At 36.5% G+C, this 19916-nt stretch overlaps 1 protein-coding gene across 7 annotated transcripts in view; it reads right to left on the bottom strand.

Annotated features, from left to right (window-relative positions):
* Positions 1-219: 219 nt before the first annotated feature.
* The window catches only part of NR1H4 (nuclear receptor subfamily 1 group H member 4), a 75117-nt gene continuing 55420 nt past the window's right edge, over positions 220-19916 (bottom strand). For 4 of the 7 annotated variants that reach the window (XM_082419459.1, XM_082419458.1, XM_082419456.1 and 1 more), the window contains 7 exons: positions 19485-19637; positions 17414-17547; positions 15817-15915; positions 15393-15492; positions 10073-10219; positions 2572-2685; positions 220-831 (listed from right to left, as the gene is read on the bottom strand). In XM_082419459.1, coding sequence (XP_082275585.1) covers positions 593-831; positions 2572-2685; positions 10073-10219; positions 15393-15492; positions 15817-15915; positions 17414-17547; positions 19485-19637 — 986 coding nt within the window. In that variant the 3' untranslated portion in view covers positions 220-592. The remainder of the gene's footprint in view (positions 832-2571; positions 2686-10072; positions 10220-15392; positions 15493-15816; positions 15916-17413; positions 17548-19484; positions 19638-19916) is intronic. The other 3 variants (XM_082419460.1, XM_082419457.1, XM_082419455.1) reach the window with 1 other exon arrangement.

The following is a 19916-nucleotide window of genomic DNA, read 5'->3' on the forward strand; positions in this document are numbered from 1 at the left end:
TATGCTATTCTCTTTGAACTTCAAAGAATATGAAATGATCAGGGGGCTATGGAAAATGAATGAATATTCACCAGGGCTTCCAGGGATGAGAAAAGCACAATTTATGTATTAAGAATTTACGTTTGTGGAAATTACCCCCTCAGATTCAATAGGATGCCATTCATCATTTAAAGAAATAAGTTGTATATTTTTCAAATTTTGTTCCCAAAGAAAAGCCTGTTGCCATTATGTTTAGTTTATTGCCCAAATTGAACACAACCTTTTAATAAAATATATGCAGTAAGGTAAGATGAAGAGCAAGATGAGATTTTCCCTATTTCAGCAGATAGACTTGAAGTAGTGATTAATTTAATTAGGCAAACAGGGCATACCAATTTGAATGAAAGATTCCCTGAAGCCTTGTAGAATACAATGTAGAGAAAATATTTCAACCTAGCCCCACATTTACAATTGTGGAGGTTATATAACTACCACATAAATATTGATGAGAATTCTTGCATAAAACCAGGTACAAATGAAATAAAGGAAAGTTATATATAGGATTTATATTATGAGGAAAATGAAGAGCTAGACCCTGCCCCTAAAATGCCCATCACTGCACATCCCAGATTTCACAGAGAAGCGGGGTAAACTTGTGGTCATTCACTCTCCATGACATAAGCATCTCTGCGTGGTGATGGTTGAATGTCCGCAACTCAGTCAGGCGACCCAGAAGACAGGCAAAATGTTGAGGATTTTCAGGCTGATGAATCTTACACAACTTTTGTAGCACATCAAGCAGTGGTTCCTGAAGCTTCTCTACTGCCTCTCTGTCCTTTATGTATTGTCTGTCTGTTTAGAAGTTTAAAATAAAATGACAAAAAAGTGGAAAAGTAATACTTTGGCATAATTACAGTAGTGTTAACGTTTTTGAAGTGTAAGTTATAAATGTACACTTAAAATGTACAAATTAAGTGTTCAAATTGATGAATTTTTACACACACGTATTTAGACTCGTGTAATCACTAGATCAAGCTATAAGACCTTTACTGCCCCCCAGAGGCCTCCTTATATTCTCCTTCCAATCAATGTGTACCAGAAAGACTCCATACTGAATCTATTCCTTCAGCTCTAACCCTTGTGCTCTGTTGCTTGTGCTTAGTCATGCTGGCTCTGTGCCTTTTGTGAAAGAATGTTGCCTAGAGCCTGAAATATATAAGATATCCCATTCTCAAGGTTCTGACATTTAAAGGCATAACACTTTTCCATTCATATAGAGATAAAAAGTTGCAGAACAGAGAATAACATTTATCTTGTTGGAGGTTTATGGGAACATTGTGACCAGACCCACGCTGCAAGAACAAAGGATTCCAGCATCAAGAAGTTTGCGGCAACCAGCCATACCCTCTCCCCTTTTAGTATAAAAGAAGCCTGAATTCTAACTCGGGTGAGATGGTTCTTTGGGAGGCTAGTCCACCATCTTCTTAGTCTGCTGGCTTTCCAAATAAAGTTGCTATTCCTTGTCCCAACACCTCGTCTCTTGATTTATTGGCCCATCATGCAGGGAGCAGTACGAGGTTGGAGTAGGTAATAAACGCACTCAAGGTAAACTCTATGATGGGCATAAGTATCATTTCTGGTGGGTATATTCTGGAATTGCTGGGTTATAGGGTATTAATGTGTGTAACTTTAGTATGTACCGCTGAAAAGTTTTTCTTTTTTAAATTATAATTTCTTATGGTAAAACAAACTAACAACTAGCTTCTGCCTCAGTATCATGTATAAAAGTGGTTTAAGGCTATCGTTGTAATTAAGCTTTACAAATCATGAACATGGCATCACTTACTCCCAAATAATTAATCAAAAATATAGACAAATTTTATGTACAAAGGTATTCATTTCAACATTGTTTAAAACAACAGCAACAACAAATCTGGAAACATCCTGAATATCAAAACATGGTAACAACTGAGTAAATGACTGTACATCATACGATAGAATATGATGTACATATTACAACAAACTTTTACCAATATAATTATTTAATGACATGGGAAAAGTACATTTAAAGACAGTATGTTCTTTATTATGTTAAAAGTATATAATTTATGTCCTTGCTCAAACTTCAACCCCTTAAAAAAGCCTTCCCTGACCACTGATTATAACAGCATTTTGCTGCCACTTTCTTTCCTTATACCCACATCTTTATATTTTTTGTAGTATTACCACCTCCTGAAAATTATTTGTATTCATTTCTTTATTTACTGTCTTTCTCACCCTACTAGTGTGTAAGCTCCGTGTAGCTGTATCCTGCCTGTTTCTTTGCTGCTATATCCCACAATGTCTAGAAACATGTTTAGTGCATATAAGGTGTTCAAAATGAAATTACTGAATGAATGAGTATGATGTTTAGAAAAAGGCTGAGAACAAGTACATTGAAATGTTAACAATGGTTCAATTTGACTGGTGGAATTATATGCCATTTTACTTTCTCTTTATGTTTTTTATCCAAGATTTTCTTTAATATTACTACTATACTTGAGGGGAAAACCAACAAATGGCATAAAAATAAAAATGTAACATTGAAATTACCTGGAGAGAGAATAACAATTGCTGTAAGCAGAGCATACTCTTCTTGAGTCATTTTCAATTCTGCAACACTTTTATAAAAACTAAACATAGGCGTTATATATTCATCAGAGATACCTAATGGGGGAAAGTTGAAAAATTGCAGAGGCATAGTAAAATTTTTGAATGACTGAAAAGTGTAAAATTACAAACATATTATATATATACATACATGTTAATATTTATACCCATATGCAGACATTTGATAAATGTCCCAGCCACATTTAAATAATGACTATATATTAAATGTCCCAGCCAAAGGTGAGGCATTGCAAAGAAGATCAGTTAAAATCCTCAAAATATAACCTAATCAGCGATTTGTATGTCTTTGATTTTGGCAGTGCCTTTGTTTTAGTCACTACTGTGTAACAATAAATGATAATGTTCTCGAATTGCCAAAAGAATCTCTGAACTTCACCACGTTCTAGATGGGCTTTAGTTAATCTTTTTAACATTACTATCTATAATCAAGACATAGACAGCATCTTAACCAACAAAAAATTATTGTTCTTCAGTCCAGAAATATAAACTCTACTTAATACATTGGCTAGAATTCGTGTCAGAGTTCTGATCTCTCTCTGAAGTACCAAACCTGTTTATCCATTGCCGATTAGGCAATGGTACTTGGCCCTTCTCTTCAAACTCAGTGTGTCCAAAATCAAAGACACCATGTATAGAACTAAATTCCCCATCTTCCTCCAAATCCACTCCTTTCCTGATGTTCCCATTTTCAGTGATTGGTATCCTCACCCATCCAATTGTCGCCACCTGACAACCAAGATTCAGCCTTCCTCTAACTCAGTCCAGTGCCTGGATTGAGTCAAGTCCTGCGTATTTGACCAGCTAACTCTCACTTGGTGCTCCCTCCCCTCTTCACTGCATCTGGTTGACCTAGTTTAAGTCTTTCTTTCTTTTCATCTGGATTATTCCAATTGCCTCCTTACTGGTCTTCCTGTCTTCAGTGTGGTCCTCTTTAAACCATTCTAGAATCACCTTTCTAAAATTCAAACCACACCCTGTCTCCCCCATTCTTACAAACCTTCAGAAACTCTCCATGGCTTTTGGCATAAATGTTCTTCCTTTTTACATAGGAAACTCGTGGACCCGTCCCCTGCCTCTCCCACCACCCAATACTCACCCACATGATAGTGATAGGAGTTCACGTTTACTGAGTACTCATTATGTACTAGGCACTGTTCTAAGCACTTCTTATGCTAGAACTCATTTAATCTTTCTAACACCCCATGAGATAGGTACAGAGAGGTTATGTAACTTGACCAAAGACACACAGCTGGTGAGAAGTGGAACCAGGATTCAAACCAAAGCTAGTAGGCTCCAGAGTCCTGGCTCTTAGTTGTGACTAAGGGGTACTACCTTTCTATCACACAGCCTATACTCCAGCCATGTTCAGGCACTTGGAGTTCCCTAAACAATTCTTATTGCCCAGTTTTGTACATGTTCTCTCTACTTGGAATATCTTCCTTCTCCTTTACAACTTACTCCTCTTCATAATTTAAGATTCCTTTGTGCCACTTCCCCCAATCATTCAACACTTATTAGTTTGGTGCCTGTTCTGTGCATGGCTCCACTCCAGAAAAGCTTTGACTGGGGAATTGTGCAGACAGAAAAAAAAAAAGGTGTGTTGTGACTTATGGATGAACTAAGATGAGAATGAGTTTCCCAGAATTGGTCCACACTAGAATAGACTACTCTATTCCATCCCAAGCCCGACCTAAAAGCCTTAGAGCTTCAGTTGAAACACACCAGAATAAAGTTGGATTCCAGATGCTAAAGAGTATAATTATCATCTAATATTATACTTCACAGGATCAGAAAGCCTGAATCCTCACCTTTAGATGAATCTAAAGAATCTTCTCAAACAGAATCCTTGGCCTTTCTCTCTTTAGTCAAAGTAGCACACTTTCTTCTCCTTTGACCTTTAATCGACCCCAGTTGGCTCTCTTAACGACAGTGTCTTTGTTGAGCAACTTGGGGATGACACCATGTGGAAGATTGCCCTCTATCCAGCTGTTACAGACTGAACTGAATACCCACGACCAAACTAGATACAACTTAAAATGCAGAGGGCTGGAGTGTGTGAGGCTGGGACTACTAGTTTTGGTTTCCAACAAACATAGTGGTTAGGAGGTAGTAAGCCTGAGTTTAGAAGCTGACCTATGACTTGATCTTGGGCACATTACTTAAACTCTTTAAGCCTCAGTTCCCTCATCTGTGAAATGTGAGTTATATCAATAGTATTATATGAGATAATATATGTAGAGTTCTTAGCACCATGCCTGGCTCATAGTAAACCCTCAATAAATGTTAGAGCAAATAATCATAAAAAGAACTATTAATGTTGTTATTCAGGAGAATTGGGTCAACACATTAGTTCCATCTTAACCTTCGATTAAGCTCATGTACTTTTGTGTTTACAGAGGTACATTTTTGTTTTTGTTTGGTTTTTGCATTCTGCAGTTTGCTAGGGATGAATACAAATTGGCTGATCAGTGATTTGCTTCAGTATTTTTCTAAGTATTAAAGCTAAGCTAAGATCTGTATTTGTTAATAAAGCTATTCTTTTTCATCTTCAAAAAATGTCAGTCTTCAAAAGTTGGGTATTACACCCGTTAATTGTGGTTACCTAAAATAATAATTCACGACTGTGTCATTATTTTAAATAGTATATAAGGGTTTGGAGATAAGATTAAAGGCAACAGATTTGAAAATATTTATGAAATCATCTTTGACTACCTAATTTTCTGTTTTGTTTTTCTAAATCCTCTCTCACCCTCCAAAGATGATACCTCCATTAGCTATCTAATTGCAATTGATAATTTTTGGAAAAAAAAAGAAAAAACAGGTTAAAATGTTTATTACAACTGTTTGTCTTGTGCACATTGTAAAGAACAACGGTGAATATAGAGAAAATGTAGAAAATAAATAATAGAAGAGTTTAAAAAAATTATTTTCCTACAGGATAGATAAAATATAAACCTGCTTTTGGAATTAGAGTCAATAATCAGAATTAATCACACCAACATAAACAAAGGGGTGTTTTAAGTGTTTATGAGCCAGCAATTTCTAACCTAAGAAATGTAACAATAGCATCGTCCTGAAGGGGCAGTCTTTTCCTGTTTTCCTGTTTTCTCCTTTCTGAAACTTACTCTTAAATCCAATTAGTTGATTTTTGGTCACAAGAGGGGGCTATTTTCTAACTTAATCACAAAGACTACCATGGAAATGTTCAGTTGTAAAAAATCATTGTTTCTGCTTCTCTGTTTCTTGTTTGCCTTAAAAAAAAAAAAAAAAAGAGGTCTGTGATTGATAAATTAATTGTCCAGTGATAAGAAATATTCTCTGAGAGAATAACCATGTGATAGAATTAACACTATGCTCTTTTAAGTTATTTTAATTGGGGACAAAAATAAAGCCAAGGTGTGTATGTGTGTGTATTATACACAAGTGCACATATACAAGACATCCTTGTTCGGCTAGGACATCCTACCGATGTTTCAAGGCCAAGTTCAAATTTTGCTTTCTCTGTGGAGCTTTACCTGTCATGGTGAAGCAGAATTAGTTGCTCCCTTCTCTATGTTCAATTCTATTGCACCTCTCACAATTCATATCTCTCCCTCCCATTAGAGTGTGAAATACCACATACAGTTTATGAGAGCAGGAGTCAACTGCGGTATTCCCAATGCCTGGCAGACTGCCTGACCAGTAAAGAAGTTTCTTATTCCTCTCTGTATCCTTAGTAACTAGCGTCCTGCTGGAGACAGAGTAGGAGATTAATAAATGCTTGTTAAATTAGGCAATGTTATGTTTTGTTTGTTCCTAGCGATGAAGGTTACATAGCTGTGAGATGTGCTAGGGGAAAGGATGCCATTCAGACAATGGAAACATTCTCTTGGTGCTAAGAGATTGGACCTTGGCCTCTGTTTCAATTGCTAACCTCCACTCAGTGAGTCATTTGTACCATACTGTTGGCCTTGAGTAAAAAGCTGCCATCACAGTAGCAATTCAAAAAATAACTGCTTTCAATGTAAAATATATAAGATATTTAATAAATAACATACTTTCCAGTAGTCCTACTGGCTAAAATTTATCTTAGGATAAGGATGCTTAAGAGTTGCCAGAATTTGGACTGTCAAGTTCCAGATTCATCTCAATGAAATTCACCAATTTTTGTGTGCCTCATCTGTGCCAGGCACTGTGATGGTTCTGGGAAAAGTCCTCAAACAGTTTACAGATTAATGGAGAAGGCAGATACATAAATAAATACATAATGTCCTAAACTGGTCAAGTACAGAAGGCTTGGGGAATACTGCTGAGGGGCAATGGAAATACTGACGCTTTTATTACTTTAATAATCTCTTTTACTTTGAAGAGGTTTCTTCCTATAATTTGACTCCCAAATTTGTCCATGCCAAAATTACTGTGTGACAACTTTAAAAAGCAACATGAGAGTTGGTAAGAATTCTAATTCTTAAATTAAACTTTCTCATAAATATTGTCATTTGTTTCTGTACATTTCCAACCTTTCTTTCAAAGACTGTCTATGAACTGATAATCAGCTTATATGGGCTTCATTAGAGAATTTAGTTCTTATTGTTTTCATTTTGCACAAGTTGCCAAGGTTAAAGCAGCAAAATCATATATATTTAAAGAGCAGAAAAATTAAGCACAATATACTATGTACAGTATATTTTACTATCTACTACAACTTCATCACTCTAATAAGCATCTCTCCTTCCTCTGACCTCATCGTCTTTATTCATTTTATCATTTGCTTAAAAGCAATTTCAAATTGCTAGCTGCTGCTTATGCTTTCTCACTCAACCAAAAGGCAGGAACCATGTCTTACTGGGTCTTAATATTCCCTACCAGCTGACAGTTGGGCAAATATTATATCTTAGTGAGTGACAGGTGCAATGTGTAGAAATAGTACTGGGCTTTGAGTAGAACACCTGTGTTCACTTCCTGGCAGTCTACTGATTAGCTGTATGACCTTGGGCAGGTCACCTAGCCTATCTAAGCCTGTTTCCCCATCTATAAAATGGGAGCATAGCGCTCACATTTAGGGGCCACTGGAAATACTAAGGAGATGATACATGTAAAAGCAAACCATTGTAAAATCACAAGGTATACTTTCATCCTGATAAACACTTACTGAATTGAATATTTCACTCATGTCTGTTGCAGGGAATCAGAAAAGGCCGAAAAATACTATAAATTTCAGAGGTTGTTTGTATTTGAAGTGAACATAGAACAAGTTGTTCTGTTAAGTCTGTGAGAAGTTATTGCGAATTTCCTTAATGTTAAAATGTAAACTCATTCAGTGTTAGCAAGCCCTTTTCAGTTCTATCATATTTTATGGTATCACATGATTATTCCTATATTTATTAAAAATTCCAGCTTATAAATGAATTTTGCATAATACCACATTAGGAATAAAAAAATTGATGCACTAGAATTATGTAGAGACAACTCAGCCACAGGTTGTACCAGATATGTGTTCTGAAGCCTCAATTAATATAAATAAACCCTGTAACCCTCACTAAGTAAATGTGTATCAAGAGACAGTATCTTTGTATATATGATGGGATTTGATAAAAGCAAACAAAAGAGTATGAATTTGAAGAACAAGAAAAGAAATTTCACATGATGTTCTTTAAAGAGTTCTGTAGGCTTAAACCGGGTAACTTTGAAATGTTATGTTATTCTGGAATTAAATGTACAGTAGAAATAAGAATGTGTTATATTTATATAAAAATAAAAAGTTATTCTGAAAGGTCATCTTGCAAGATCAGCTTTTTCTGTGGTGTGGCGAAGAGGCAATGTTCTGAAAATCCACTGGAAGAAGCAAATTCATAAATATTAATAAATGGAAGCATCATTATAGATAATAAAGTACGAAGCAGCATGTGAGTTTGGATGGTTTTTATTGTCACAATATGTGGTTGATGTTTGGGTAAAGTATCTTATTATGAGCTGGAGGCATGCATTTTATTCATGCAGATTGTGTTCTGGAAAACTTCATTCTTGAACTCTTCTGAAACTTGCAGTATCACAAGTTCTGAAACTTATGTTCTCAAGCAAGGTTCTTTCTTTTTGATCACTACATATTTTTAACCTGCAAGACCCTCATGTTTTCTCACCTAGTTATTGCATTGGTCTCTTTATAGAGACGTACCTCTGGTCTCAATTCCTCCAAACCTTCCTTCACATTACTGCTAGAAAGATCTTCCACAGTACTGCTATGGTCATATCATATTTGCTCAGAATATTACCAAGAATCCCCATTATATAAGAACTAAAGGTACTTTTGTGGCATTTGCCTTCCTTAATAATCTAGTACTCACTACATTTTCAGCTCCACAAATATTATTTTCCAGCAATATCAAGGTATTTGTGAGTCCTATACATAGATGCTCTCTCATTTCTCCACATCTTTGCACCTGCAATTTCTATATTATTATGTTATAATGGCTATATTTCTTGGAATGCCTTTCTCAGACTTTTGTGGCTTGACAAGTTCTTAATCATCCTCCATGGTTCAATTGTCAACTTTGTATGCCTTTTGTGACTCACCAAGTAGATTCACAGGAAGGCAGGCACATCTTTACGCTTCAATTTCATTTTACATACACATTCCTTATAGTCCCTATTACACTGCACATTGATTTAGAATCACTTGCTTGTACACCTTCCTCACTAGTCTGTGAGTTCCTGGAGGACAAAGACCATACATTGTCATCTCCATACCCTCCCTGTCACAGTATTCCTCCATAGTAAGTTAAATTGTGTTATTCACTCATTATTTCATTTTTATCTCTTGAGAGGCAGTAGAGTATAGTGGTTAATATATATGGCTTCTGAAGTCAGGCTTCATGTCTGTCTCTGGAAAAGTTATTTAACCACTCTCTGTCTCAGTTTTCTCATCTATAAAATGGGAATAATACCAGAACTTACAGGATTTTTGTGAGGATTTGATGAACTAATACATATAAAGTATTCAGAACAGTGTCTGAAACCTAATAAATGATGTATAAATGTTGCTATTAGTATTATTTCTTATTTTGCTTTGCATCGAGATGGATAATAGTTTGATACATAGTCATTCATATCTGAAGATTTTGAATAAATGAATCTTTTTCTAGACTGAATAATCCCAGCTCCTTTATGCTATTTTAAAAATCAGACTAATATTCCAATCTTTAAAAAATTTCTCCTTTGGTCCTTCATCTTAATGCAGTGCAAAGAGTATTTTTGGTATTTTGCTATTACAACAAGAATTTTTGAACCAAGTCACTAAATTCCCATCTATTCTTTTTAGTGTCATTCTCTATGCTAGTCACAATGGGCATATAACTGCATAAGATAGGCAAGAGGCCTGCCTTCATGGGATGTACAAATTCTTACTTGCAGGAACAAACTTTTTACCATTAGCCAAATTACTTACCGCTCTTTCGAATTCTCTCTTCCAATAGGTCAGCATGTCCAGCTGGAAGTTTCTTACTGAAAATCTCAGCTGAACGGAGAAACATAGCTTCAACTGCGGACCCTTTCAGCAAAGCAATCTGATCTTCATGGTCCAATGTCTGAAACCCTGAGTGAAGATGATAATCAAATCAGTATCAAAAATTGTGAATGTTGTATAACAATATTTCATCAGCACCATCATCCCCATTGATAAAACCTTTCCATAAAGTGATTTTGTAATTGTTTTAAGATTGAGCAGTTAAACTGAGTCAATAAGTATCTATTGTACTCTCCCAAATAGAAGCTGACTTTTATCTTCATTGAGCAGGATTTATTTAACAAGTCCAGACTAAAGAGGATATCAAGTCCATACGGAATATGTATACTTATATACTATGGAAAAGACAGGCTGATTCAGATGAAATATTGGAGACAAAGTAGATTCTCTTTGAGCCATTATTTTAGTCATATCTTGTCACATCAGAGAGGGTCAGAGAGGGTCAACTCTGCAGAATGGATGCATCCACAAGCCAGAAAACATTTTACATGTATTCAGAGGTTTCAATGAATATTTGGCCAACTCGTGAGTCTTTAATCAATGTGAAGAATGGGTAGCATTCCACCCTGCTGCCAAAAAACCAATCAGGGCCATGCTGAGGTATCTGCTCTGAGCTCAGCGCTGCGCATGTGGGGTAGGGAAAATCAGAGACATATGGGAAAAAACTGATGACCTGAAGAAATATAACACTGCCCAGAAAATCCAAAGTCCTTATGCAGGCTTATATGCTATAGTCCCCAGCGGCCTCTCTGACCTCACTTTCTCCTTCATCACCTCCTCCTCCGTTACTGTGCTCCAGTCACACAGACCTCTGGCTCTGTGGTGAACACACAAGTCTGATTTTGCCTCAGGGTGTATGCTCTTCCCCAGCTATCCCCATGCCCCACTCCCTCAGTGTATGCAGGCCTCTGCTTCAAGGTGACCCTACCTAAAATAGCACTCACTAGTCCCTACCTGCTTTATTTTCATTCATAAAACTTACTACTGCCTGACATGATATTATAAGTTTATTTGCTTATTTGTTAATTATCTGCCACCTCTCCTGGAGTATAAACTTCTTGGGGACAGAGACTTTGCCTGTTTTATTCACTTTTGTACCTCAAGTGCCTGGCATATAATAGGTATCCAAGAATTATTTGTTGAATAATGACTATTCAGCAAGTTAATAATGACTAAATGAATGAATGGGAAACAAACGCAAATTTACATGCATATATGTACACACAGACACATAGACACACAAAACACAAATAGAGATAAACTAATGCCATCAGGGTCTAAATGCCCTAGAAAAACATTAAATAACAATGGAGTTCAGAGAAGAGAGTAATGCTAAGGATTAAAAGTCACTACCTTGATGGTAGGCATTCAAAAATACTTGCTCAATGAATAAATGAATGAATTGAAGAACTGAAAACATAGCAAGAGTCCATTAATGGTGATTACTTAAATAAATTATGGTAGATCCATAGGAGGGCAGTATAAAATAAGGTCTCTAAAATCAGATCGCCTAGAATAAAATTCTGTCTCTGACACTTACTATCTTTGTGGTCTTGGGAAACGTACTCAATCTCTTAGTGTCTCAGTTTCCTCATCTCCAAAATAGGGATTATAAAAGCACCCACCCCTTAGGATTGGCAGAAGTATTAATGAGGCAATCATATTAAATGCTTAGTACAGTTCTTGACATACAGCAAATACTTAAATAATGTTAACTATTATTATTACGATGGAATACTATGCAACTGTTAAAAGCATGAGGCTGATTTACATATATGGCAAGATGTTAAAGAAAAAAAGATACCCCAAAACAAATATGTACTATATAATCTCACTTACATGTTTAAAAAAAATCTATGTATGTGTATGTGTGTATAGATTAAAATATATGAAAGAAATCAAACCAGACTTCTGTCAATAGTTGCCTATAATAAAGATGATACAGATGGCTGTGAAGGGGACTTTAACTTTCTGGTCCATAAATTTCTGCATTGTTTGAATTGCATGATTGAATTACTTACAATGGGTACCAATTTATTTGGAGTTTTTGTATACAAAACTTTAAAAATGGGGTGAAAATTTCCTTCTTTTCCTGCCTGCTGAGCCTGCCTTCCGAGATGGTCCAGCTCTCTGAGCATGATTTTAAGGATGTTTGGAAAGGTCTCTGGTAGGACTTTTTTTTTTTTTATTATTCAAACAGAAAGTTACAAAAATTATAATCATCCTCATCAGTTCACTCAGTCCCATGTAATTAATTTTTTTTATCTTGATCTTTTGTTAGCACTTTTATGAATTCATCAGTTGTCCATTAGAGTTCTGAAAATGCTTATTCATTCAGTTCAGCAGTATCTGGTAGGACTTTTTATCAAAGTCCATTGATCTTCTAAATTCAACCCCTATGTTGATAAGCAAATATTTAAGTCCCTTTCGATAATTTGCATTTTTCCCCAAGTATAAAATCAGATTGTGAGAGTAAAGAACAGGCTTTTTCAAACTATACTCCCTGTCTCCCTCTACCCAAGATTCTGAATCACCCCTTTGTTTCTCTTCCTAAAATATAACCTAGAAACTTAAATCAGTCCTAAAGTCTCATTTTCACCTCAGTGTCACAAATGCCTGATCAATGAGAGCAGCAGAACATTTTCTCTAAGTAGCAGCTCTGCATTGACCCTCTCTTTTCCTGTTGATAATGAATAACCTTCCCCTGTTCTGAGAACTTGAGTCTTTTATTATGACTCTTCAACAGGTCACTACCTTAGAGAACCTAAGAGCTCCTTTGAGGGCAGGAGCCATGCTGAGTCTCCAGCACCCTGGACAGTGCCTGGCACAGGTTATGCTCGATGAACTGCTGAAAGGAGTGACTCAGCTGGGTCTTTCACAAAACACCCTTTCATACTGGTATTATATATCACTATTATTACTATATATAATAATGTTGTCATTTCTATAATTATTGTTAAAAGATATTTTGTTCTTTCTCAAGGTTTTCTTGCCTTTTATTTCCTGCTGCATTTAAATTTTTTTCTTTCTACTTTACTCGTTAAACATGCATTAATTGTACTCTTTCTCTCCCTCAGGAAATAGGTTAGGCACTGGAAATAAAGAAGTGTGTAAGATATTGCCATTGCTTTCAGATAAGTTACCTTCTTATGAATAAGATACTTTTTCGCCTTCAATTATTTCCTGATTCAATACCAACTGACCATTTGAACTGAAAAACCTTTTCCCATAAACAACCAAGAACATCATATTCTCCCTTTCCCAGTTCTCCCCCCACAGTTATCACTCTTGCGCAATCTTTTTTTAATTCATGATTGCCTTCAGCCAAATTAGCATATAACGAATTAAGTTTCTCTTTCATTGTTAATAAATAAATGAGAGAATATTAATGTTTCAATGATAATAAGAACTTTCTCCCCACATCTTATGACTTTTATATAAGCTTATGTCTATCCATGACACGTTTAATAAAATAATAGCATAATGCTGACAAAAGAAAGCAAATTAAACTGTCTAATTAAAATCCTACATCAGAAGTCACCTTCTGTAATTTAATATTACAGTGTTATGCTGCTATACAAGATACTTATTATACTCTACTAGACCATGGATTCTAATGTACTAAAATATTTTAAAAACACTGAAACAACTTAAACCTATCGGCTTAGAGAGCATTGATAATGTGGCTGAAAGAATGAGGGAGGAGTGGCAGTGGGAGACAAGAACCTTGACTTCCACTTTCTGTACTGGTACCATCTAAATGACCATGGATAAGTCCCTCTCCCTCATCCCATACATACACTTGTTCATCAAGCCCTACCAATCTTTGAGTCTCTCTTCATTTTGTTTCCTCTTCTCTCTCCCACTGCTATTGCTTTATTTCAAGCCCTCTACCTGGACTGGTGCAGTAGCATACTAACTGACCCTCCCTGCCTGCAGTCCCTCCCCATTCAAATCCATCTTATACAAACCCAATAAAGCCATATATCTATAACATAAATCTCATTATGTTCCTCTCAAAAAGAAAAAAAAAAAAAAGCCACCAAAAACTTCTTACCATCCAGGGCATCCTTATCGGTCTGGTACCAACTTGCCTTATGTCTAACCAAGGAGCCCACAACAGACGTTATTCTATAGCCACACGGAATCTTCTCTTCTATTTCTCATAATCCTATTCTTGTTCATGCCTCATTACCTTTTCACAAGCAGATCTCTCGACTTAGAATGCCCTTTCTCTTTCATACCACCGGGAAAACTCATTTTTTCTTTTACACTCATATATGATTCTTTCTGAAGCTTCCCGGTCTTTCTCAGATACAATTAGGAATCATTTTCTCTCTGTTCAACAGCACTTTGTATACATGGTTTTTTGTTTTTTTTTTAATTTTAGCCTTTAATCACTCTCCTTGATGGTAATCGCTAGGTACTTAGCATAGAGTACATTTCAAAAAATGGTAATTAAATGAATAAATGGATGAATGACAACTTTGGAAAGTCTCAATTTCTTAATCTATCAATTTGGAGAATTATTATAAATAATTTAAAATATCCTATCTGGCTCTAATATTTCATGTCTACAGTAATTAGACACATTAATTTAAAGCAGATGTGGGGGACTTCCCTGGTGGCACAGTGGTTAAGAATCCGCCTGCCATCCGCAACAAGAGAGGCCGCGATAGTGAGAGGCCCGCGCACCGCGATGAAGAGTGGCCCCCACTTGCCGCAACTAGAGAAAGCCCTTGCACAGAAACGAAGACCCAACATAGCCATAAATAAATAAATTAATTAATTAATAAATTAAATTAAAAAAAAGAATCCGTCTGCCAATGCAGGGGACACGGGTTCAAGCCCTGGTCTGGGAAGATCTCACATGCCACGGAGCAACTAAACCTGTGTGCCACAACTACTGAGCCCGCGTACCACAACTACTGAAGCCCACGCGCCTAGAGCCCGTGCTCCGCAACAAGAGAAGCCACCGCAATGAGAAGCCCGTGCACCGCACGGAAGAGTAGCCCAGGACCGCCACAGCTAGAGGAAGCCCGCGCACGGTAACGAAGACCCAACGCAGCCAAAAATAAAATAAATAAATAAATAAATAAATAAAATTTAAAAAATAAGTAAATAAATAAAAAGCTATAAAGCAGATGTGGCATTATTCCCTTTTTACAATGAACAGAACTGCCTCTCAATGTCACAAGAATATTGTACAGTGTAGTAGAAAAGTAACAACATGTAAAAATACCTGGAAGTTTTTTTGTGAATTCTACGAGAATCTGTACATGACTGGTAGCCATTTCAGTTAAAATGAGAAAATTTTCTTCTGCACTGAATTCTTCTTTTAACTAAATTTCAAGAAAAAAGTAAACGATAAGTAGATAGAAGGAGATATCAATATAAAATTGTTAGACTATAGAACCATATTTAGATAATAAATTTTAAGACCCAGCTCAAAATTTTCAGACCCTTGGAGAACAATTACTATTGCCAAGCTAAGTATGAGACTTCTTACTCTTTGTTTAATGCTGCAAAAAGTTTAAATGTACAACTTAAATTCTAAGCCCTAATCATTTAAAATAACATATTCATATATAAATTTGACCCCCAAGGTAGTAAAACTCCAGAAAATATTAACTTTAAACCCATGTATTTTCAGATATTGTACATACAATTTTATTTGTTATTTCCTGAGGCATCCTCTGCTTGCTGTATGAATCCATAATATAATGAAGAAGATTCTGTTGATCTGGGGTGAGTTCAGTTTTCTCCTACACTGGCAAAAAAATGAAAGGTGTCAGGGAAGCTGGTTATAAGGCATGTTTCCCATGTGTACTCTCATCTGGAGTAAACCACTAGCAGAAATTGTTGAAAAAAGCCCTAAATATGGCAGAAACTGTGCATGCACTCTGTTATAATGTGTAATTGCTTTCTCTAGTTCCTTGGGCAAGCCACATCACATTTCACTAAATTTGTCCCAAGTGGGTAATTTTCCTATCTATAAAACAGGGATAACAAAATATTCCTTTCATGTATTTCTTGTGAATAAATAATAATCAGGATATAAAGCCTATCAGGCCTACTACCATAGCAGAGTTGAGTAGTTCTCATAGAGACCATGTGGCCAAGGCCTAAAATATCTGGCCCTTTACAGAAATGTTGCCAACCCCTGAAGTAGTGAGTCATCAATCTGGACAATTCAGACCACAAACACCTCTTTCCGCCTGATTAGCATCTTTTGATGAGTGTGAATAATAGTGTCGACTCATTGCTTCCTTTACCAAAGTGTTATTGATGAAGCACTATGACAAAGTAATACAGCTGACCCTTGAACAACACAAGGTTTGAACTGCGTGGGTCCACTTATACACGGATTTCTTTTACTAAACATGTTCTACGGCACTACAGAATCTGTGGTTGGTTGAATTCACAGGGGCAGAGCTGAGGTTACGGGAGGGCCAGACTGTGAAATTATATGTGGATTTTCGACTGTCCGAGGTTGGACATCCCTAACTACCCCCCAAGTTGTTCAAAGGTCAACTGTACTTTTTACGTAAAATTATTTTTTCTGAAATGAACACAAAATAACATATTTGCAAAACTAAACATGGATGAAATTTTCTTTGTCAGTAGTATAATAAATATTGAGAAGGGTGTGACTTAATCAATCATGGATTATTGGTTTTTCAACTAATGGCAAATTAAAATTCCTCCAAATGTTCTGTGAATTATCACAACACGTTTGGCTAAGCATCCAAGATGCTGTTCCTCTATTTTGTCCTGAGTCACTCAAAGGATTTCTTGAGTAATTTGCGACCTCAGGGAGAAGGGCCTTTCTCTATTGACCCACAGATGTGTATTCACCCTGTTATACCCCTTGATAAGGACTAATCCACAAACACCTATTGAGTCCACATCCTTTCCAGTCTGAGCCTCCCTTCTCAATGACAGGGAAAAAAATGACATTGACACTCGTTTTAAACCCCAAACCATTCCCACTGGTTACCTCTGGGAAGCAGGAGGAGAATGGGATCAGGGAGATGGAGAACTTTCACTTATCTTACTTCATCCATGTTTACATAACTGCTATCCTTTGAATCTTTACATGGAAGCATGTATTACTCTCTTGACTAAAAAGCACTTGATGCACACTTGAAATGAAATTCTGCTTGTGGCTGTGGCCCTGGTGTGAAAGCCCCCCGCCCAAGTCACAACATCCTAGAAGCTCAGTGGCCGCCGGCTATGGTGGACGCGCTGGCCCGTCATTACCCTGCATGACTTAGTTGTCGAGGTCACTTGTCGCAAGTCACGTCCTTCACTGTCTTCATTAATGGTCTGATCCGCGTGCTGCTTCACGTTTTTCCTCAGTCTTTTAGATTTACACTGAATGTCAGTTAACAAGCCTGAAAACATAAACAGAGAATCTTCACCATCCAAGGAAAGTCCTGTTGGGTGTGTGGTCACGAGGCGGCTGAGGTGTGGTCGGCTCAAAAGGTCTCCTTTGCCATTTAGCACAGAGCTAATTCTAGCCCTACTGACACTTTAAGACTTGGCCTTGAACAAGAAATGCATCTCCTGTGAGCCTCAGTTTCTTCCTTGGTAAAATGAGAATAAGATTTACCCCACAGAGTTTTCTGTAGATTAAATATCATTAGGTCATTTTTTAAAATGAGCTTTCTGCAAAGAATTTGTAACACCAGAGCATTGTACAAGTGTAAGGTATTCAATAAAAAAGGTGAATGACACTCACCCTCTTCCTGGCCTAGGGGGCCTTGAAAGCTAGTGTTTCAAAACATAGGATTAATATTGTTTTCCATCGATGTTTACATAACTGTACTATAAGAAGTAGATCCAATTTCACATTAAACACAAAAGTAAACGTGTTGAGTAAAATGATGTCAACATCCTTTAGGGAAAAATTTTAAAGTCCTGTTAATTTTCAGAACTGTATAAATGATTAAGAATATAGTTACAGATGAAAATAACTCCAGGGGACTTTGAAACTTTCTTTTGAATAATCATACAATATCATCATAAATTTACACTTAAACAGAACTATTAAAATAATGAAGAACAATCTCCCATGTTCCTATTTAACTTCCTTATCCTCTCAATGTTAATGAAACGAAGTTCCAAGAGTTTCTTTGTCCAGGGCATTTATTTTATAGGATCATACAAAAGCTCTTATATCTGTTACTAGAGAAGTTTGTGTTTTCATAAATAACATTATAGACTTTTGTAGGTGGAGTCATGAAAAATGTCCTCAGGACTTTGCTGGAACAGGTTCATATTTAAGTGATGAGGAACATGAACCACCCAGGATCGAAGTAAGTGTTTCCACTGCAAGATTGGATTCCAGCCACAGCCCCTACCGCAGTCTCTTGTTTCATATACGCTAAGAAGAGATTGTGATCGGGCACTATAAAATTTTCATCCATCCAGAGCTGGATTATTTACACTGACCTATTTTTCCCCCCCTCCTGCACGCGTTATTTCTTTGGGTCCATCCCAGTTGCCTGCAGCTGGGGAACAATAGAACTGGAGTCACCTTCCAAAGGCTTTTATTTCATGTGGCATTCCCTCTCTGAATGTTGTCATCCCCTTGGTGACGTTTGTTTGTCTATTATTTGTGTTTTGAGCAGGAATAGGACATATCTCAGAATCTGAGTGGTCTGTAGAATTTGCAGAATGAAAAATTAATATGTTATGTACTAGCATGCATTCCAAATTTTGATGAAGATTATGGTTTCTCACAAAGCCAGCAGTTAATACAGTGCCTCTTTATCTGATTGAAGGACCGAATTATATTAAAACTCGGAGTAGTTAATTTCCTGTGTAAACCTATACAAATTGGTTCAAAGCCGCACTAAGAGAAAAAGGAGTCTTAAAAAAATGACTAGTTTTAAAACTCTATTTAGACAATTCACAGGCAGTTACACCGTACAGAGCATTCTTAATTTTTCCCACAACTGTGAATTTTTATGCTGATTAAACAATAAATAAGAAGGATATTAAATCCTATTTGGAGGAAACATTTAGACTGTCATTCTTTGTAGCTTATTAAAACATGTTATTTTGACTGTATGTTAACGCCATTTCACTTCACGTATAATTCATTGCAACAATGGACACCAAAACACAGCTGTTTCTTTCAGGTGCATAAGAAGCTCTTTAGCTGACAGTTTCGACAATTTCAGTGGTTCATTACCCTTTCCAAGAACTTAGATGGCTTAATAAGTCTCTTCTTTAATATGTGACGTACAATTCTAATCATGTGAGTTACCTGACATCTGCCTCCTTAAGAGATTTTTAGTGGAATTTAATTGCTTGTTGCGAATACCTGTATACATACATTCAGCCAACATTCCCATCTCTTTGCATTTCCTTAGTCGACACTCTTGGCACTTCCTTCGCATGTACATGTCCATCACACAGTTGCCCCCGTTTTTACACTTGTACACGGCATTTTTGGTAATGCTTCTCCTGAAGAAACCTGGGGAAGAAACACAGAAAGAAGTAAGAGGCTCCTAACAACACACTTGGATTGAGAGATGCCAGAGCATTTTTCTCATGAACCCCTGCAGGGCACCCAGGCCATCCTTGACCATATCGGTGACAAATGTACTTTTGGCTGTGCTGCACGGTCCAGATGGCTGCTGTTACTAATGATTTATTTCTCAAAAATAAAGACACATTTGAATTATAGCCTCTCTTTGGAAAAATTTTGGTTTGTTTTAAAAGATAGATTACTTTCATTAATGTATCTTTACTG

The sequence above is a fragment of the Balaenoptera physalus genome (genome assembly GCF_965194825.1).
Source record: "Balaenoptera physalus genome assembly, chromosome: 13".
In the NCBI taxonomy this organism is placed as follows: Eukaryota; Metazoa; Chordata; class Mammalia; order Artiodactyla; family Balaenopteridae; genus Balaenoptera; species Balaenoptera physalus.